The sequence below is a fragment of the Psammomys obesus genome, unplaced genomic scaffold (assembly GCF_907164565.1).
Source record: "Psammomys obesus unplaced genomic scaffold, mPsaObe1.curated_primary_1811, whole genome shotgun sequence".
Lineage (NCBI taxonomy): Eukaryota > Metazoa > Chordata > Mammalia > Rodentia > Muridae > Psammomys > Psammomys obesus.
This window is the reverse complement of record NW_026592710.1, coordinates 8462603-8477996: the sequence shown is the minus strand read 5'-3', so window position 1 is coordinate 8477996 and position 15394 is coordinate 8462603. Positions and strand designations below refer to the sequence as shown.

The 15394-nt window shown below is 44.2% G+C and overlaps 1 protein-coding gene and 1 non-coding gene across 2 annotated transcripts; one reads left to right on the top strand and one right to left on the bottom strand.

Annotated features, from left to right (window-relative positions):
* Positions 1-1034: 1034 nt before the first annotated feature.
* On the bottom strand, positions 1035-10424 carry LOC129682772 (arylacetamide deacetylase-like 4). Its single transcript, XM_055615305.1, has 4 exons — positions 10257-10424; positions 6326-6542; positions 4589-4652; positions 1035-1809 (listed from the first exon to the last, which is right to left on the bottom strand). Exons 1-4 carry the CDS (start codon positions 10422-10424, stop codon positions 1035-1037), a joined length of 1224 nt encoding a protein of 407 aa, XP_055471280.1.
* Positions 10425-12467: 2043 nt separating this feature from the next.
* LOC129682812 (U6 spliceosomal RNA) lies at positions 12468-12571 on the top strand. Its single transcript, XR_008721049.1, has one exon. It is a non-coding gene; the product is annotated as a U6 spliceosomal RNA (small nuclear RNA).
* Positions 12572-15394: the final 2823 nt, after the last annotated feature.

The window sequence follows — 15394 nt, the reverse complement described above, 5'->3', positions numbered from 1 at the left end:
CTTACCAGAGAGAACGGCGGTGTTGGCCAAGCAAGGGCAAGGACCCTTACGAGACTAGAAATGTAAGCTTAGCACCTTCCTCACCTCCTGACAAGCCTTCCATACACTCCCATCACTCCCATCATAGTTGTGATTCTGAGAACACATCTTACGGTAGACTGGGGTCTGAGTTAGGAATCCCACTGAAAAATGTGATCCAAGGGAAAAAAACGCATGGCATCCCAAACTCACTCCCCCCTTCACGCCCCCTTTATTGCCTTTTCCTCCCTTTCTTGTCTCCCTTTCTTGAATGCTTCTACTGACACAACCCATTATTCAGCATTGGTGTCATATAGCCAGGTGTGGTGGTGCACTCCTGTAATCCCAGCACTTAGGAGGCAGAGGCAGGCAACTTGTTTTGAGTTCAAGGCCAGTCTGGTCTACAAAGTGAGTCTAGGGCAGCCAAGTATACACAGAGAAATCTTCAAAAACAAACAAGCACACTCACACACACACATACACACACACACACACACACACACACACAAAGGAGTCATCATATTAGGAGGGTGTCTATTAAGCTACGTTTCTCAGGACAGATTGAGGCAATTGTCACAAATCAAGTACAAGTGATGATGTGGCTTAAGCCTCAGGAAAAACAATAACAAGAAAGACCCTTCCTCCATGTCATCATGGGTATGGATTCACTGGTGATGATGTGACCAGATGGTGGCATTTATTCTACACAACCTCTTGGTGAAGAATTTCAGAATATTTTAAAGGCTTTTTTTCCCACTTTGACATTTATTTTAAGTGAATGACAAAGCAGAAAATGGTGCTACTTACAACACTGGATGATGCTGGATCTGGAAAGAAACACACAGACTAGTCTTTCTTGATTACAAAGCCAACAGATCTTGCTTCCCCCTTCTAGTGTTTACTTTTTTGGAACATGCGTGGCTTCAGCATCTCCTTACCCAATAAAACCAAACCAGAAAAAGGGCTCCAGAAAAGGCAGTTCTCACCTTGGGCTCACTCAGAGCCCAAGGTAAATGTCATATGCCCTTTATGTAACTGACAACAGCATTTGCAATTTTTGTGGAGCAGGGGAAAGAGAACGGCTGCTTATCAAACAAAACGATGCATCCATGAAAGCCATCTTCCACGTGGTACCAGCTCAGAGGGACCCCCTGGTCTTCCAAGCGCTTCTTGTAGAGCAAGGCATCATCCCGGAGAGGGTCATTCTCGCAGCTCACCAGGAATGTCTTCGGAAGCTGAGCAATGATTTTGTCATCTACCAGGAGAGGTGAAATCTCCGCATCAAAAACATGTTTGGTTTCCAGATAGGCAGCCTCGTTGAAAGGCCCTGGAAACTCAGGCACAAGGCTTTTGCTCTTGAACTTTCTGGGGATGTTATCAGAGCTGAGCCATTTCTTGTACTTCTTCCAGGTATCTGGGGGCACAGAAGAACCTTTACGAATTGCATCTTTCCAGGACAAGTCAATGTCCAGGTATTCACACATAGCCAACATGAGTATGTCTTTGGTGAGGAATGGGACATTTTCATTCTGCTGATGTGATGGTAAGCTAAAATTGATGACCTGCATAGCTGGAGTAACAAGAACTTGAGCACAGATCTTTGGGAGACTTGGGTAGCTAAGCAAGGTCTGGACGACAATGGCCACAGCCCCACCTCCAATACTTTCTCCACAGGCTATCACTCGGGAGGGGTCTACCCCATAGGTTGTTAGGGCCTTCATGAAGTGAATGGAGGCATTCAGGCAATCCATAGTAACACAAGGGTGATGGTAGTCAGGAAGCTTGCGGTACCTGGGAAGAAACAAACCGAGCACACTGATATACACAAGGGTCACAGCAGGCCATGTGAACAGCATCCTCTGCTCTCATAGGAAAAAAAGAACCTGATTAAATTCTCAAAATGACCCTAGCAAGTAAGGTGGGTATCCTAATTTTTCCTATGAGGAATATGAGGAACCTGCCAGAGTCAGGGAAGCCAGGATTCTCTACTTCAACCTGCATTATGCTTTCCATAGATGACTAAGCCCCACAAGGGACCTGAAAGCCTTAGGAAACAGGACAACCAGCAAAGAGCCAGAGGTGGTGACTGGAGTTCTGCTGGCTCCACTGAGACACGTTAAGGGTTTGGGCTCTCCCTGATGTCTCTCGTGAGTATTGCTAAAAACACTGTTTCTATATCAATGTCGTATTAATAACATTGGTTATTAATAACATAAGGTCTTAATGTAAGTACACCTTTTACTGTTTATTTTCTTGGAGTTAAACGAAAGTGTTAGGGGATGGGGCAATTGGACTCCCTAACTAAAAGTTCTTAGACTCTTCTCCAATGTCCTGGGTGATTTGAGAAAATGGCCATTACTTGCACAGTCATTTGGTCTACCCTCACACCAACACTGGTCACTTGGAAGAATATACATCCCTTGAAAAAGCTACACAACAAAGCTATACAACAACCACAGCCACTTGCTGATAAGACACTCTAGCTCTTGCACTGCAAACCCACCAACTATTCCTAATAGCTTTCACCAGACTTTCCCTGTAACTTTCCCACCAAAACCATGGTGGCCTTGAAGAGTTAATGCTGAAACTGCAATAAGAGGGACAATGACACCATTCTCATGAATGCAAGGAGCTAGTTACAGGAATGAGGGACTGATGGTAGGGGTGACAGCAAAAGCACAAGAATTGCAGCAGTCCAGAGGCAAGAGAGTACCATGTAGTGACATGAATGGTGGCAGAGGCACAAAGACCATTGGGCCCCTTGGCAGTGGGAATTGCTGGTCCTTAGAAGGAGCTAGAAGCCTTAACAACATAGAAACTGTAAAGTGGCCTTGCAGCACCAGAAGTGAAGTTTTAAGAATGGCAGCAGAGAACAGAAGTGAAGACACATTGGCAACAGTTGCAGCAGGACACAACAGCAGACGATAGAGGATACGGGCAGAAGTAGCCATAGATGGGAAATGAAAACAACAGAAGCAGTAACTGCTGCCTTAAGGGCTAAGGGCTTTAGACACCCTCGCTTGAGAATTAGAATATAGGTGTTGTAAAGGCCTGAGAGGCACAGATATCCAAGAGGGCTGTGACACTCAGCACCATTGGGTTTAAAGTCCCATTACCAGAAGCAAGAATTAGTTCAGTGAGCCCACAGATGGCACCTCCTGGGGCTCCTTGTTCTCTGCTGACCACTATCTGCTTCAGAAGCCAAGGGCTATGAAGCCAGGAAGGACCAGTTGGATGATCTCCTCATCTATCTGCAATTTTCACCCTGGTGAAAGGAAAAGACCCCCAGGCCATGATTGGTACCACCACTCTCTGTCAATAAAAGCACGGATACTTTATTTAGACCCAGGGACATTACTTCCAGGAAAGGAAGGTCAGAAAGGGAAAAGAAAAGGAAGAAAAAAGAATGAGGGAGAGGGACAGGAAGGAGTGCACAGGAAGGGCTAAAAATGGAGGGAGGGCCGGGTAAGGAGGAATGCTGGGATAGATGACTGCTGGTGTCATCAGCTTAGCTCACAGCAGCCCTCTGGCAGTCCCAAGCCTTTTCCCTACATGACTTTTCCCTACTCGACTTGCCATTCTAGTATAGCTTCTCTGGCCCATGAATCAGAACTCTGTAAGTATCTGGAATGCCACACGGAGGAAGACCCTTCAAGATTTCAGATCAGGTGCTTGCCCACTTCTCTGCAGTTCTATTCAGGAGGATCTCAGAGATACAGGGTCCCATACATCTCTGAAGTTCAGACGCTGTGGGAAGTTTAGGTGGGAGGAGGTCTCTGGAGTCTGGAAAGATGCTACCCTCCCTAAGCCACCAGAGAGGAACCTAGCAGGGCAGTTTTCAATTTCTCACTCCGTTATTTAAACTGTCCTATGGACTCTGTTTTCAAACTATGATGAATATCCCTCTCTGTCCTCCATCCTCTCAAGAAGCCCTTCATTTTCAAAAGACCAGAGTTGGGTCTTAGGTTACGCTCTACATTCATTCAAAGTGGTCTGTACTTGGTGGGTTCAGACACATTTTATTGTTGCATTGAACACCAGTACCATCAGCCAATAATATTCACGACTTCAATTGACCTGGACCATCAGCCAACTCTGGTTACATCACCATCCCCAAAGTCAGCCTTACTCTACCAAATAAAAAGACATCTTGAGTTCAGTATCTGTCATCTCTTCTTTTGTTCTCTATTTCCAATGCCTGTTGGTCTGTGTATGTCTTAGAAAGTGTTCTTTTTGACATCAATGGATTTAACTTCACAAAGAGGACATAAAAGGTCACTTCTGGCTTTGCACTACCTGAGTTCCTTCACACCATGGTGTGCCCTTCCTAGTTCTCTACTGTGTGGCTCTATATTGTTTCACAAGAGCCCAGTACTCGGTAGTATTTTATATTCCTTCTGTCACAGTTAGACAGTGCACTTCCCAGGAATGTGTTGTGGCTATGTTCACGGGAGCGTGTTCAAGAGAGAGTTGAGATCAGAACCCCTTTCTGAGGCCTAGATTCATCCAAATATGTACCGCAGAATGCACCCTCACACAGATAAGCCACTAAGTGTCTCAGGCCACTCACCCCACTGACAGCACCACCGAATCGGTCTCCTGGGCCAGGAAGCTGCATAGGTTGTGATACATGTCTGCAAGAGGAATCCAGGTGTTAAGCAGTGTGACGAGAGCCCAGCACTTTCTGCTACAGTCCCAGAAATAGCCGCTGTCATAGTGGACGTGGTAATAACATCCTTTCGATGTTCCCATTCTTGATTCTTCTGAGGTGACTTTGGCCAGCTCTGCCTAGGTAAGGCCAGGAATCACTCCCCAATTCCTGAATATCAAGATTTTGTTGAAACTTGTAGTTCACTTTCTCTATAGCCTTGAATTTTATAGTGTGGATAAACTAAAGACTTGGAATGATTGGGGATCTGAAATGGACATTGCTAGGGATCCATGTGTTTGCAGATCCAGCCTTGGAGGATTAATGTGCTCCTAGATTTACATCCACGAGGAGATAAAGATGACCAGATAAGATGTTTATACTAGTGAACAGGTCATCAAGATTAGTGCACAGCTCATCTTGGTCCAACTTGGGACCTTCTTGGAGAAACTGTCTGATCAGAAACACTGACTCACTCTGCATTCCACCCCTTTGTTAACCACATCTGAAACCATCTCTGTATTGTGTTCTCCTGCATGGTCTAGTCTTCTCCTTTGACTTGCAGATCTCTAGGTTAATGGACTAGTTTTTTCCCCTTGTTTTCTGGTGTGTCCCTTATTCCTGAAGAGGGTCTAGGGATAAGTAGATGTTCAGGAAATATCTGGTGAGCCATTCCTGCTTCTGCTTAAGATTTGGAAATAAAGGGGGAAGGGTGGGACCAGGAGGAGATGAGAGAAGGGGCTACAGCCAGGATATAAAGTGAAAGAATTATCAAAAAAATAAAAAGGAAATAAAAAATCATAAAATATTTTTAAAGAAATAGAATAGAGGATGGCAGCTTGGAGAAGAGGATCTCAGGGACTAATAACTGTAATGAGTGAACAAAGACAGTGAAAAGCTGGATAAGGATGGGTACCACACACAGGATATACTTATAGTTAATTTACGAATGAGGGAAGGGAAGACATCTTGGCAACATCTTCAGAACTGCTTTGGCACCCTCAGTCACCAGAAGGTGGTAAGTAACCCTTAGTTCAGGAACAATGTTTTTTGAGTCTACACAAGCAACAAGTAGAGAAGAACAAGTGAGCAGCTCAGGATCCCTGTTGTATTGAGAGGTTCACAGGCTACAGAACAGCAAGGGTAAGGTGAGGCACCAGTGGCAAGGTGGAGGTGTGGCCAAGGACTCAGAGGAGACGAAAGTGCACCAGTGACAAATATTAGGTCCTTCTTTTTGGGGAGAGATGAAACTGAAGAATGATAATTGTAGCAAGGAAACAACTTTTGGGTAAGAAGATGATCTGGTGATCAAGAATGAGTTGAGGGAAGCTCGTAGACTTGGAGTCATTATGGGACAGATAGGAATAGCCAGTGCTATGGGGGAGAAGAAAAGGGAGGTGTCACACCCAGTGCTGGCAGAGCTCCAGTGAGCATTGCTGCCCAAACCTGGACTAAAACAAATGGATTATTCAGGAAATATTGATATGGAGGCTTCAGCCCCATTGAATGATATGATTTCCAAGCCCTCAATCCATTCTCCCCAAAAGCTCCAATTTCTACTTGCTTTGACTCCTTGACAAGAGGTTCTCATAGGAATGTATGCAACATTCCACCTGTCATGAGGACTTTCCTCTCTCACCCAACACACAGGCTACTCACCCAGGCTGCCACATATGGTGCCCCCTCCATGGTAGAAGATGATGCCCCGCCGGAGCTCTGAGGACAGTGCCTTGGGCTGGAACAGTCTCACTGGGATGGTCCCAAATTTCAAGTTGGTCACTACCAAGTTATGGTTCTTCTTTATGACTAGTGTATCATGGAAAAACTGGATGAATCTGGGCATGGAGCAAATTCTCAGTTTCTGTAATATATTTCCCTGTAGAAGTCAAAAAGAAAAATAAAAGATGATGATAAAAGAGAAGGAGGGAGAGAATGAGGAGGGGAGGAGAAAGAGAAATAGGCAAGGAAGAGGAGGAGGAAGGCATAGAAGACTCTAAGGTAGGCATATAGATGCTGCAGCCACTTAGCATCACTAAAATGAGTTGACCATTTCTCTCCTGACTCTTCCATGCACAGTGGACTCATGTGGCTACAACTGGCTGTGAATTCTGCTCAGGGAGAAGATGGGTTTTCAGAGTTTCTACCCAAAACATACAGATTAGATAATGATGTGGTTGTGATTTAATTATTTGTCATAACCAAAATTCATAAAATTTTACTATCATTGTGTTCAGATGGTCTCTTCACAAGACAGACACATAGTTTAGTTTAAAGGCATAGAGCAGAAGACCTAAATATAACTCACATGGTCACAGCCACCTGAGCTTCAGCAAAGATGACTAAAAGGAGAAAGAAGAACCTCTTCAACAAATGGGCAAACTGAATATCCCCATGTCAATGGCTTGTCCTATTTCACTTTGTATAAAAACAAGCCCAAGTGGATCAAAGACTGTACTGTAGGACATGACACTCTAAATATGTTAGAAGACACAGTGGAGAAAATACTTCAAGATATAGGCAAAGATAAAGACTTGTTGCACAAGACTCCAGATTCTCTGGAAATAAGGCCAGCTATTGACAAATGAAAATAAAAGGCTTCCATATACAAAGGAAACAGTTTTAACTGACTGAAGACTCAAACTATAGAACGGAAAACAGCCTTTGCTGGTGATGCCTCTGATGGAGAAATACACATATTGTCCTATTTTATTTTATTTATTTATTTATTTTTGCTGGGTAAGTAACTCAACCACAGCAACTTGGAGGAGAAAACAGTTTTCTTGGCTTACAAGTTAAAATTCATCATCAAGGAAAACCAAGGCAGGAACTCAAGACAGGAACATAGAAGCAGGAACTGAAGCAGGAAACGTGGAAGAAAACTGATCGATGGCTTGCCCCGCCCCCTGTTTTCTCAGCTGCCCCCTCAGGAACGGTCACACCCTGTGTACTGGGCCTTCCCACATTCCTTTAAGACATGTCTTTGGTACTAGATCACCAGGGGAAAACTGTGTAATTATAATCTCAAAAAAATAGAAGAAATAATTTCATTTAAAAATATGTGTCTTTTAAGTGGTGATTATGTGATACACCCAATATAGATAAAGGTCTTAATGGGTAGAGTGAGATAGCTACCTCTGGAGGCTATAGCTACCTCTGGAGGAGGGTCCCAGAGATGAGTTCTTGGCTGAGAAACTAGAAAAGGCTTGCACCTAGAGCAAAGCAGACATGAGCCAAAGGCTGAGGCAACCACCAGCTAACTGAAAAATACTGGCCACCATCATCCATCGTGGAGATCCAGCCTCCATCATTTGCAGATGGAAAAGTGATACCCAAGGAAGCGGTCAGGGAGTAGGTGGAACTACCCCTAGACAAGGTCTTCTGACAAGTCCCAGCAGGGCCAGTCCCGGGTCTTGGTTAAATGCATTTGTTTTAGTTCAGAGGCCAGTGGGGTCCCCCGGTATTCTAGGAACAAGCTCCCCAAATGGATCTTCAATGATGACTTTCCTGTTTGAGCTTTGAGAGCATCTAGCCTGCAAGGTGTGTGTCACCCGTGTCCCACCAGGAATGCAAGGTCAGCCTAGACCTTCGGCCGTTCAGCTCTCAACCCCCTCAGATTTCAAGGCGTCCTTGATGGTACAAGTTGGTTCCCTCAAGAGCAGACTGACTACACCTCTTGTTCATGCAGCCTCCCATTTTTGCCTGAGAGCCTTTCTTACCTGTTCTCAGGCCCCCAACAATCACCCTTTGTGATGATAGCTGTGCATTCCTTAAATACCTTCACTGCACTTGCCAGGCTTCCTCGGAAATTGCCTAAGACTTCACTGCCAAAACATGATCACCCATACCACCCAATGAGGTATCTTTGATGTCAACCATCTCATCCTATTTCTCTCTCGGCCTCCACCTCTGGAATAGCAAATATCTGTTTGACAATATTGAACAGCGTGTGATATTAAACTAAGACCCACACCCTTAAAAAAAAATCCATTAGATACATCAGAGAGTTGAACTGTTCTGTGCGGGCTCGCCTTTTCAGAAATTCACACCGCTCACAGCTGTGAACTAGAAATGATGCTGTAGAAGGGAAGCTGCGGGTTGCCAGGAGTGTGGTGTTTCTGGGGAACCTAGTTGCCGGAGGCCATCATTCTACCATGCCAGAGCTCTACACTGTCCCGTAATTCCACACAGTCCGTGAGCTTGAAACAGCTTGGCCTCTTGGAAAACACGTGCAGAAAAAATAAATAAACAAATGAGGGGTTGAAGCCAGAAGCTTTCAATGATTGTATTGAACAAGCCTTGTTCATTCCACAAAGCGTAGACCATTGGGCAGAAAAATCTCAACAGCACAGGAGCACGTTACTTTTTTAAGTCACAAATCAATCCTGTTATCCCTTATCATATGTCATGTAATATGTCTATCAACCCCACAAGACGGAGAATGTTCCCTGACATGAAGATGAAGACTCTTAACATAGTCAGTGGTTAAGCAAAGGGCTCCTGCAGCCAGTAAGGACAGAACAGAAACGCTTGGCAAACAGCTTGGCTGCAGCTGCTTCTCACTCCTTTCCTCTCCACCTCCTCTTTTACAGCTGCCCTCTGAGGAAATCACTCGGGAACTGTCTGGCCATGACCTGTCCTTAGCCAAGGTTAAGACATTACATTTATTCAAACCACTTACCTCCCACACAGGCTTTCTTTCCAATCTACTGTGCCTGTGGACAGGCTATGTCCCAACCAGCAACAGAGGTAAGTTCAGAGTCCAGCCACCCAAGGCAGCCATGCCAAAAGGCTGGATATATGCATCATTACATAGATGATTTCATCAGCAAAGGGCTCCTGCTGGGAAATAGTCTGTGGCTTCAAGGTGTTCACAACATAGAGAAGCAAGCGAGTGGAAAGCAGAGGGGGCTGCTGAAGGAGGTGTCACAAGTATTGGGCCATGGGTTTATCATCAGTAGAAACTGAGTGTGCAATTAGTTTTAAGTCCTCAGAAAAGAGCCCAGTAGATGAGTAGTGGTTCCTGCTTCCCATCCCAGCCCTCAAGAGGTAGGAGCCAAAAGATAACCCCTCAAAAATCATGAGGCCCTTATGTCAAAAAATTAAAAAGACAAGAAGAGCTGGGGATGTGGCTGAGTGGATAGAGTGCTTACCATGCACTCAAGCTCTGGTTTGATCCTCAGAGCCATGTAAACCGAGCATGATAGTGTACACCTCTAACCCCAGCACTCGGGAGTTAACACTTACAACCCCAGCACTTAGGAGGAAACAGTGTGACAATCAGGATCCTCAGATCACTTCTGTTACATAGTGAATTCAAGGCCAGCCTGAGCTCCGCCAGGTGCTGTCTTAAAAAAAAAAAAAAAAAAAGTAAGAACAAAGACAGGATGCAGGCAAGGAGGTAGGAAGGAAGAAGGAGCAAGGGAAGGAGGGAGAGAGAGACAGACACAATGTTTCCATGTTGCTAAGACACCACAGTGTAGTTACCTTAGTCTTGGGTGGGGGCAGGAATCTAGGGAGGAAAGAATGGAAGAAGAAGGAAAACTACAGACATGAACCCTGAAAACCACAATGTGCCCGAGAGCAGACTCACCAGAGCCATTATGTACAGTGCCACACAATGCAGAAATCTGAATTTGATGGGATGCTGCAAGGCTGAGGGGATTCTCACACTGACAAAGTGCCGAATGACAGCCCACATGAAGACTCCCACGTTAAAGGTGGACAGGCTCCCAAGCAGCAGCACCCACAGGAGAACCATTGTCCTGAGGCCCTGACAGACTGCGAGGCCCCGAGAGACTGCGCTTCTTGGGAACAACTGACCCGGTTTTATGGCCTACCACCTCCACTACTCCATTCAGACTGTCCCTGACTCAGTGGCCTGACCTAGCCTCTGAGATACCTATACAGATCAACACAAGCCAGAGGAACCAGCTCCCCAAGGAACAAAGGTACTAGGAAAGCTGACCTGGATGACCAAGGTAGTTTGAGAGACAGGATTCCAAGGATGAACTGGATGTGAGCTTTCACAATATCGATCTGCTGCAGCACAGCGGGAGAGCTCTCTACATGACCCCTACGGCCTGGCCCTTCACCGAGCATGAAAGGACATGAACCCTGCTGCACTAGCTTGGTGATGGGTGATGAAGTCATCCAGTTTGTAAATATTTGCTTAACTGCCCACCAGAACCCAGCCTCTCCTCATTTCTGACCATTTGGCTTTGGATAGGCTCTCTTCTCTCTGGCCAAGCCCAGGTGTGGCTGCAGGTCCCAGGGATGCAGACACCTGAGCAGCACTAGAGGGTCCAATGGGCAGAGTTTTGTACAGGCTACATATTCCAAGTCCAGGGAAAATTCGATAGGAAAAGCGCATGACTATTATTTCCATGTGTTTGTTTAATTGTCATCCAGAAAGTACATGACAGGGATGATGAGGTGTGTTAAAGCATCAAGCATAAGGACCTGAGTTCAGACCCCAGGATCTATGTGATGGGAGGAGAAAACCCTACTACCACGTGTTGTCATTTGACCTCCGTGTATGCCTACGCATATGCACACATATGCACAATATAAGTTAATAAACTTTAAATACATAACACAAAACGTCCTGTCAGAGCCGCTTCTAAGTGTGCAATGCGGCAGAGTTAACTGGATGTGTCAAATGCGATAGATGTCTTACAACAATAAATTCACATCCTTGCCCTTCCCTCCTTGCCAATGCCCAGACAACCACAATTCTACTCTGTGCGAGCCTGGCTATCTTAGGCACCTCCATGATGGACCTATGCAACGCTTGCCTTTTTGCAACTGCCTTAGTCCACTTAGCAGAGTGTCCTCCACCTTAACAGCACTGCAGCGGGCACCATTTTTTTTTTAATAATTGTCCTTCCTGTATATGCCACCACCCTTTATTGATGTTTTTTATCTCTGTGGTTACTAAAGATGAAAGCTAGGGCCTTGAACATATGAGGCAAATGCGCTACCACTGAACTCCACCCCAGACTCCACATTTCCCTTATCCATGGATGGACATTTATGTTTCCTCTACTTTTTTGCTACGATGTATAACGCTAACACAGTCTCCTATGTACAAAAATATTCACTCATTTTAAGTGTTTTTATTTGTCTAGAATGCATCTGTTGTGCACATGTGGGTATGCAAAGTACATATAAAATCAAAACGTTAAGCCAGAGGAATCTTCACAGAATGAATTCTCTCAGTAATGACCGTCTCCTGCTATCTTTCAGGCAGGAACCTCAGCATATCTAAATTACAAACAATTTTCATTTATCCGTCATTCGCAGGCAAGAGAGCTGATCCCAGAAGAGCTATGGTTACATAGAATAACATCAGCAGCTTCAGCTGAGACTTAAGGAGGTCTTCTTTTCCTTCCTTCTGATCCTAGTCAATTAGGTCTCATCAGGACTGGCTGCATTGTCTTCTTCTGTGGCCTGGTAATGCTGCTCCCCCCTCAGGGGGAGGTAATTCAAGAGCAGGCCAATCAGTTCATGTCAGAGACAGTCCCTGTTCCTATTACAATGGAACCCACTTGGATACTGAACTGCTATGGGCTACATCTGTGCAGGGGTCTTAGCTTATCTCCATGCATGGTCCTTGGTTGGAGTATCAGTCTCAGGAAAGACCCCTGTGCTCAGATTTTTCTGGTTCTGTTGCTCTCCTTGTGGAGTTCCTGTCCTCTCCAGATCTTACTGTTTCCCACTTCTTTCCTAAGATTCCCTGCACTCTGCCCAAAGGTTGCCCATAAGTCTCAGCGTCTGCATTGATAGTCTGCAGGGCAGAGCCGTGCTCACTTTGGCAGCACATATACTAAAATTGGAACGATACAGAGGAAGTTAGCATGGCCCCTGCGTGAGGAAGAATTTCAAAGTGAGCCCACACAGTATGCTGATGAATCTGGTCCTGTCCTGGAAGTGGAAGAGCTGCTTCTTTGTCCCTGCCTTCTGAAGCAACCACCGAAGTGTCAGCATAACTCAACACAGGCAAGATGTCCTCTTCAAAGAAACCTTTAAGTCCCAGCCAGCACAGCACACCTGGACAATTCAGACCTAACAAGAGGCTACAGCCCTGCCATTGACCCAAGGAGCGTAGCACAACTAAGAGGCTCCAATGCTGAGTGTCACAAATGAGCATAGCAAGCATGGGAGGCTGAAGTTCTGCCTGCTCTCCCCTCAGTCACAGTGTTATACACTTGCCCAGGTAGAATACAGCCATAGAATACATACATTCATATACATATATATTTCAGCCTCCAGGCCCCGGATGCACAAATCCTAACGCAAAAAACACAAATAATATGGGGGGAGGGGAAACAAGGCCCTTTAACTCCTCCAAAAATCACTAATTCCACAGTTAGTGGTTCCTCTGAAAGTGACATATGAAACCAAGAAAAGATTATGTGTATTTTAGGGAACTCTAAGAAAATAAGTTCTTGAAATAACCTTAAGAGAACACAGGTAGATGAATTTAAAAAGAAAAATAATACATGGCATAAAAGAGGAATTTAATAAAGAGAAATATTTAATAATAAGCTAATTGATGAAATGGAAATAACATAAGTCAAAATTTAAAAGTCTGTGGACAGCATCATCACAGAGGAAAATGGATCAAGGGGAAGGACAGAATATTTGAGCTCAAAGCCAAGGTGGAATAAACAATTCTGTACAATAAAAGAACTTCTGGAGGTATCACCATTCCTGATTTCAAGCAGTATTACAGAGAGATAGTAATAAAAACCCACACAGAAAAAAACCCACATGGTATTGGTATAAAAACAAACAGGTTGATCAATGGAATTGAAGACCCAGAAGTAAACCCACACACCTACAGACACCTTATTTTTTACAAAGAAGCCAAACCATACAGTGGAAAAAAAAAAAAAGCATGGTGCTTGTCAAACTGGATGTCAGCATGTAGAAGAATGCAAATAGATCCATATTTATTACTCTGCACAAAACTCAAATTAAAGTGGATCAAAGATTTCAACATTGCCCCAGATATACTAAATCTGATAGAAGAGAAAGTGGGGAATAGCCTTGAATTCATTGGTACATGAGACAACTTTCTGAACAGAACAACAACAGCGCAGGTTCTAAGATCAAGTTAATAAATGAGACCTCATGAAACTGAAAATCTTCTACAAGACAAAGGACACTGTCAATAGGACAAAACAACAACTTACAGAATGGGAAAAGATCTTCAAGACTACATCTGACAGAAGGCTAATATCAAAAATATATAAAGAACTCAAAAATTAAACACCAACAAACCAAATGATCCAATTAAAAATGGGGTATGGCCTGTTATTTGTTTTCTCCTATGTACAATGCCCACCCAATTTGTCTTTCTAAGTGAGGATTGATCATCTTACCTCGGGTCTTCTTTCTTGTTTATCTTCTTTAGGTGTATAGATTTCATTATGTTTATCATATCTTATAGGTCTATATAAGTGAGTATATACTATGTGTGTCTTTCTCCTTCTGGGATACATCACTCAGAATGATCTTTTCTAGATCCCACCATCTGCCTGCAAATTTCATGATTTCTTCCTTTTTGATTGCTGAGTAGTACTCCATTGTTTAAAAATACCACAGTTTCTGTATCCATTCCTCTGTTGATGGACATCTGGGTTGTTTCCAGGTTCTGGCTATTACAAATAAAGCTGCTACAAACATGGTTGAACAAATGTCCTTGTTGTGTACTTGAGCAACTTCTAGATATATGCCTAGGAGTGGTATAGTTGGGTCTTGAGGAAGCACTATTCCTAATTATCTGAGAAAACGCCAGATTGTATGTAGGAGCAAATAAGTAACAGGACAGGAGCCTACCACAGAGGGCCTCTGAAAGACTCTACCTAGCAGTGTATCAAAGCAGATACTAAGACCCACAACCAAACCTTCAGCAGAGTGCAGGGAATCGTATGAAAGAAGGGGGAAATAGTATGACGTGAAGAGAACAGGAGCTCCACAAGGACCAAATATATCTGGGCACAGAGATCTTATATGAGACTGTTTATCCAACCAAGGACCATGTATGGATATAAACTAGAACTTCTGCTCAGATGTAGCCCGTGGTAACTCAGTAACCAAGTGCGTTTCCCTAGTAAGGGGAACAGGGACTATTTCTGACATGAACTCAATGGCAGGCTCTTTGACCTCCCCAACCCCCAAGGGAGGAGCAGCTCTGCTAGGCCACAGAGGAGGACTTTGCATCCAGTCCTGAAGATACCTGATAAAACAGGGTCAGATGAAGGGGGAGGAGGTCCTCCCCTATCAGTAGACTTGGAAAGGGGCAGGGAGGAGATGAGGGAGGGAGGGTGGGATTGGGAAGGAATGAGGGAGTGGGATACAGAATTAATAAAATGTAACTAATAACAAAAATAAAAAAATTTAAAAGGAGGGTATGGATCTAAACAGAAAATTCTCAACATCAAAATCCTTAATGGCCAAGAAGCTCTTAAAGATATGCTTAATGTCCTTAGTCATCATGGAAATACAAATCAAAATGACTCTGAGATTCTATTTTACACCCGTCAGAATGGCTAAGATCAAAGCCTCCATTTACTGTACACACCAACAAAGATGTGCAGCAAGAAAAATACTCCTCCATTGCTGGTGAGAGTGCAAACTTGTACTGCCACTGTGGGAATCAACCTGGCTGCTTCTCAGAAAATTGGGAATAGCTCTACCTCAAGATAAATCTATAACACTCCT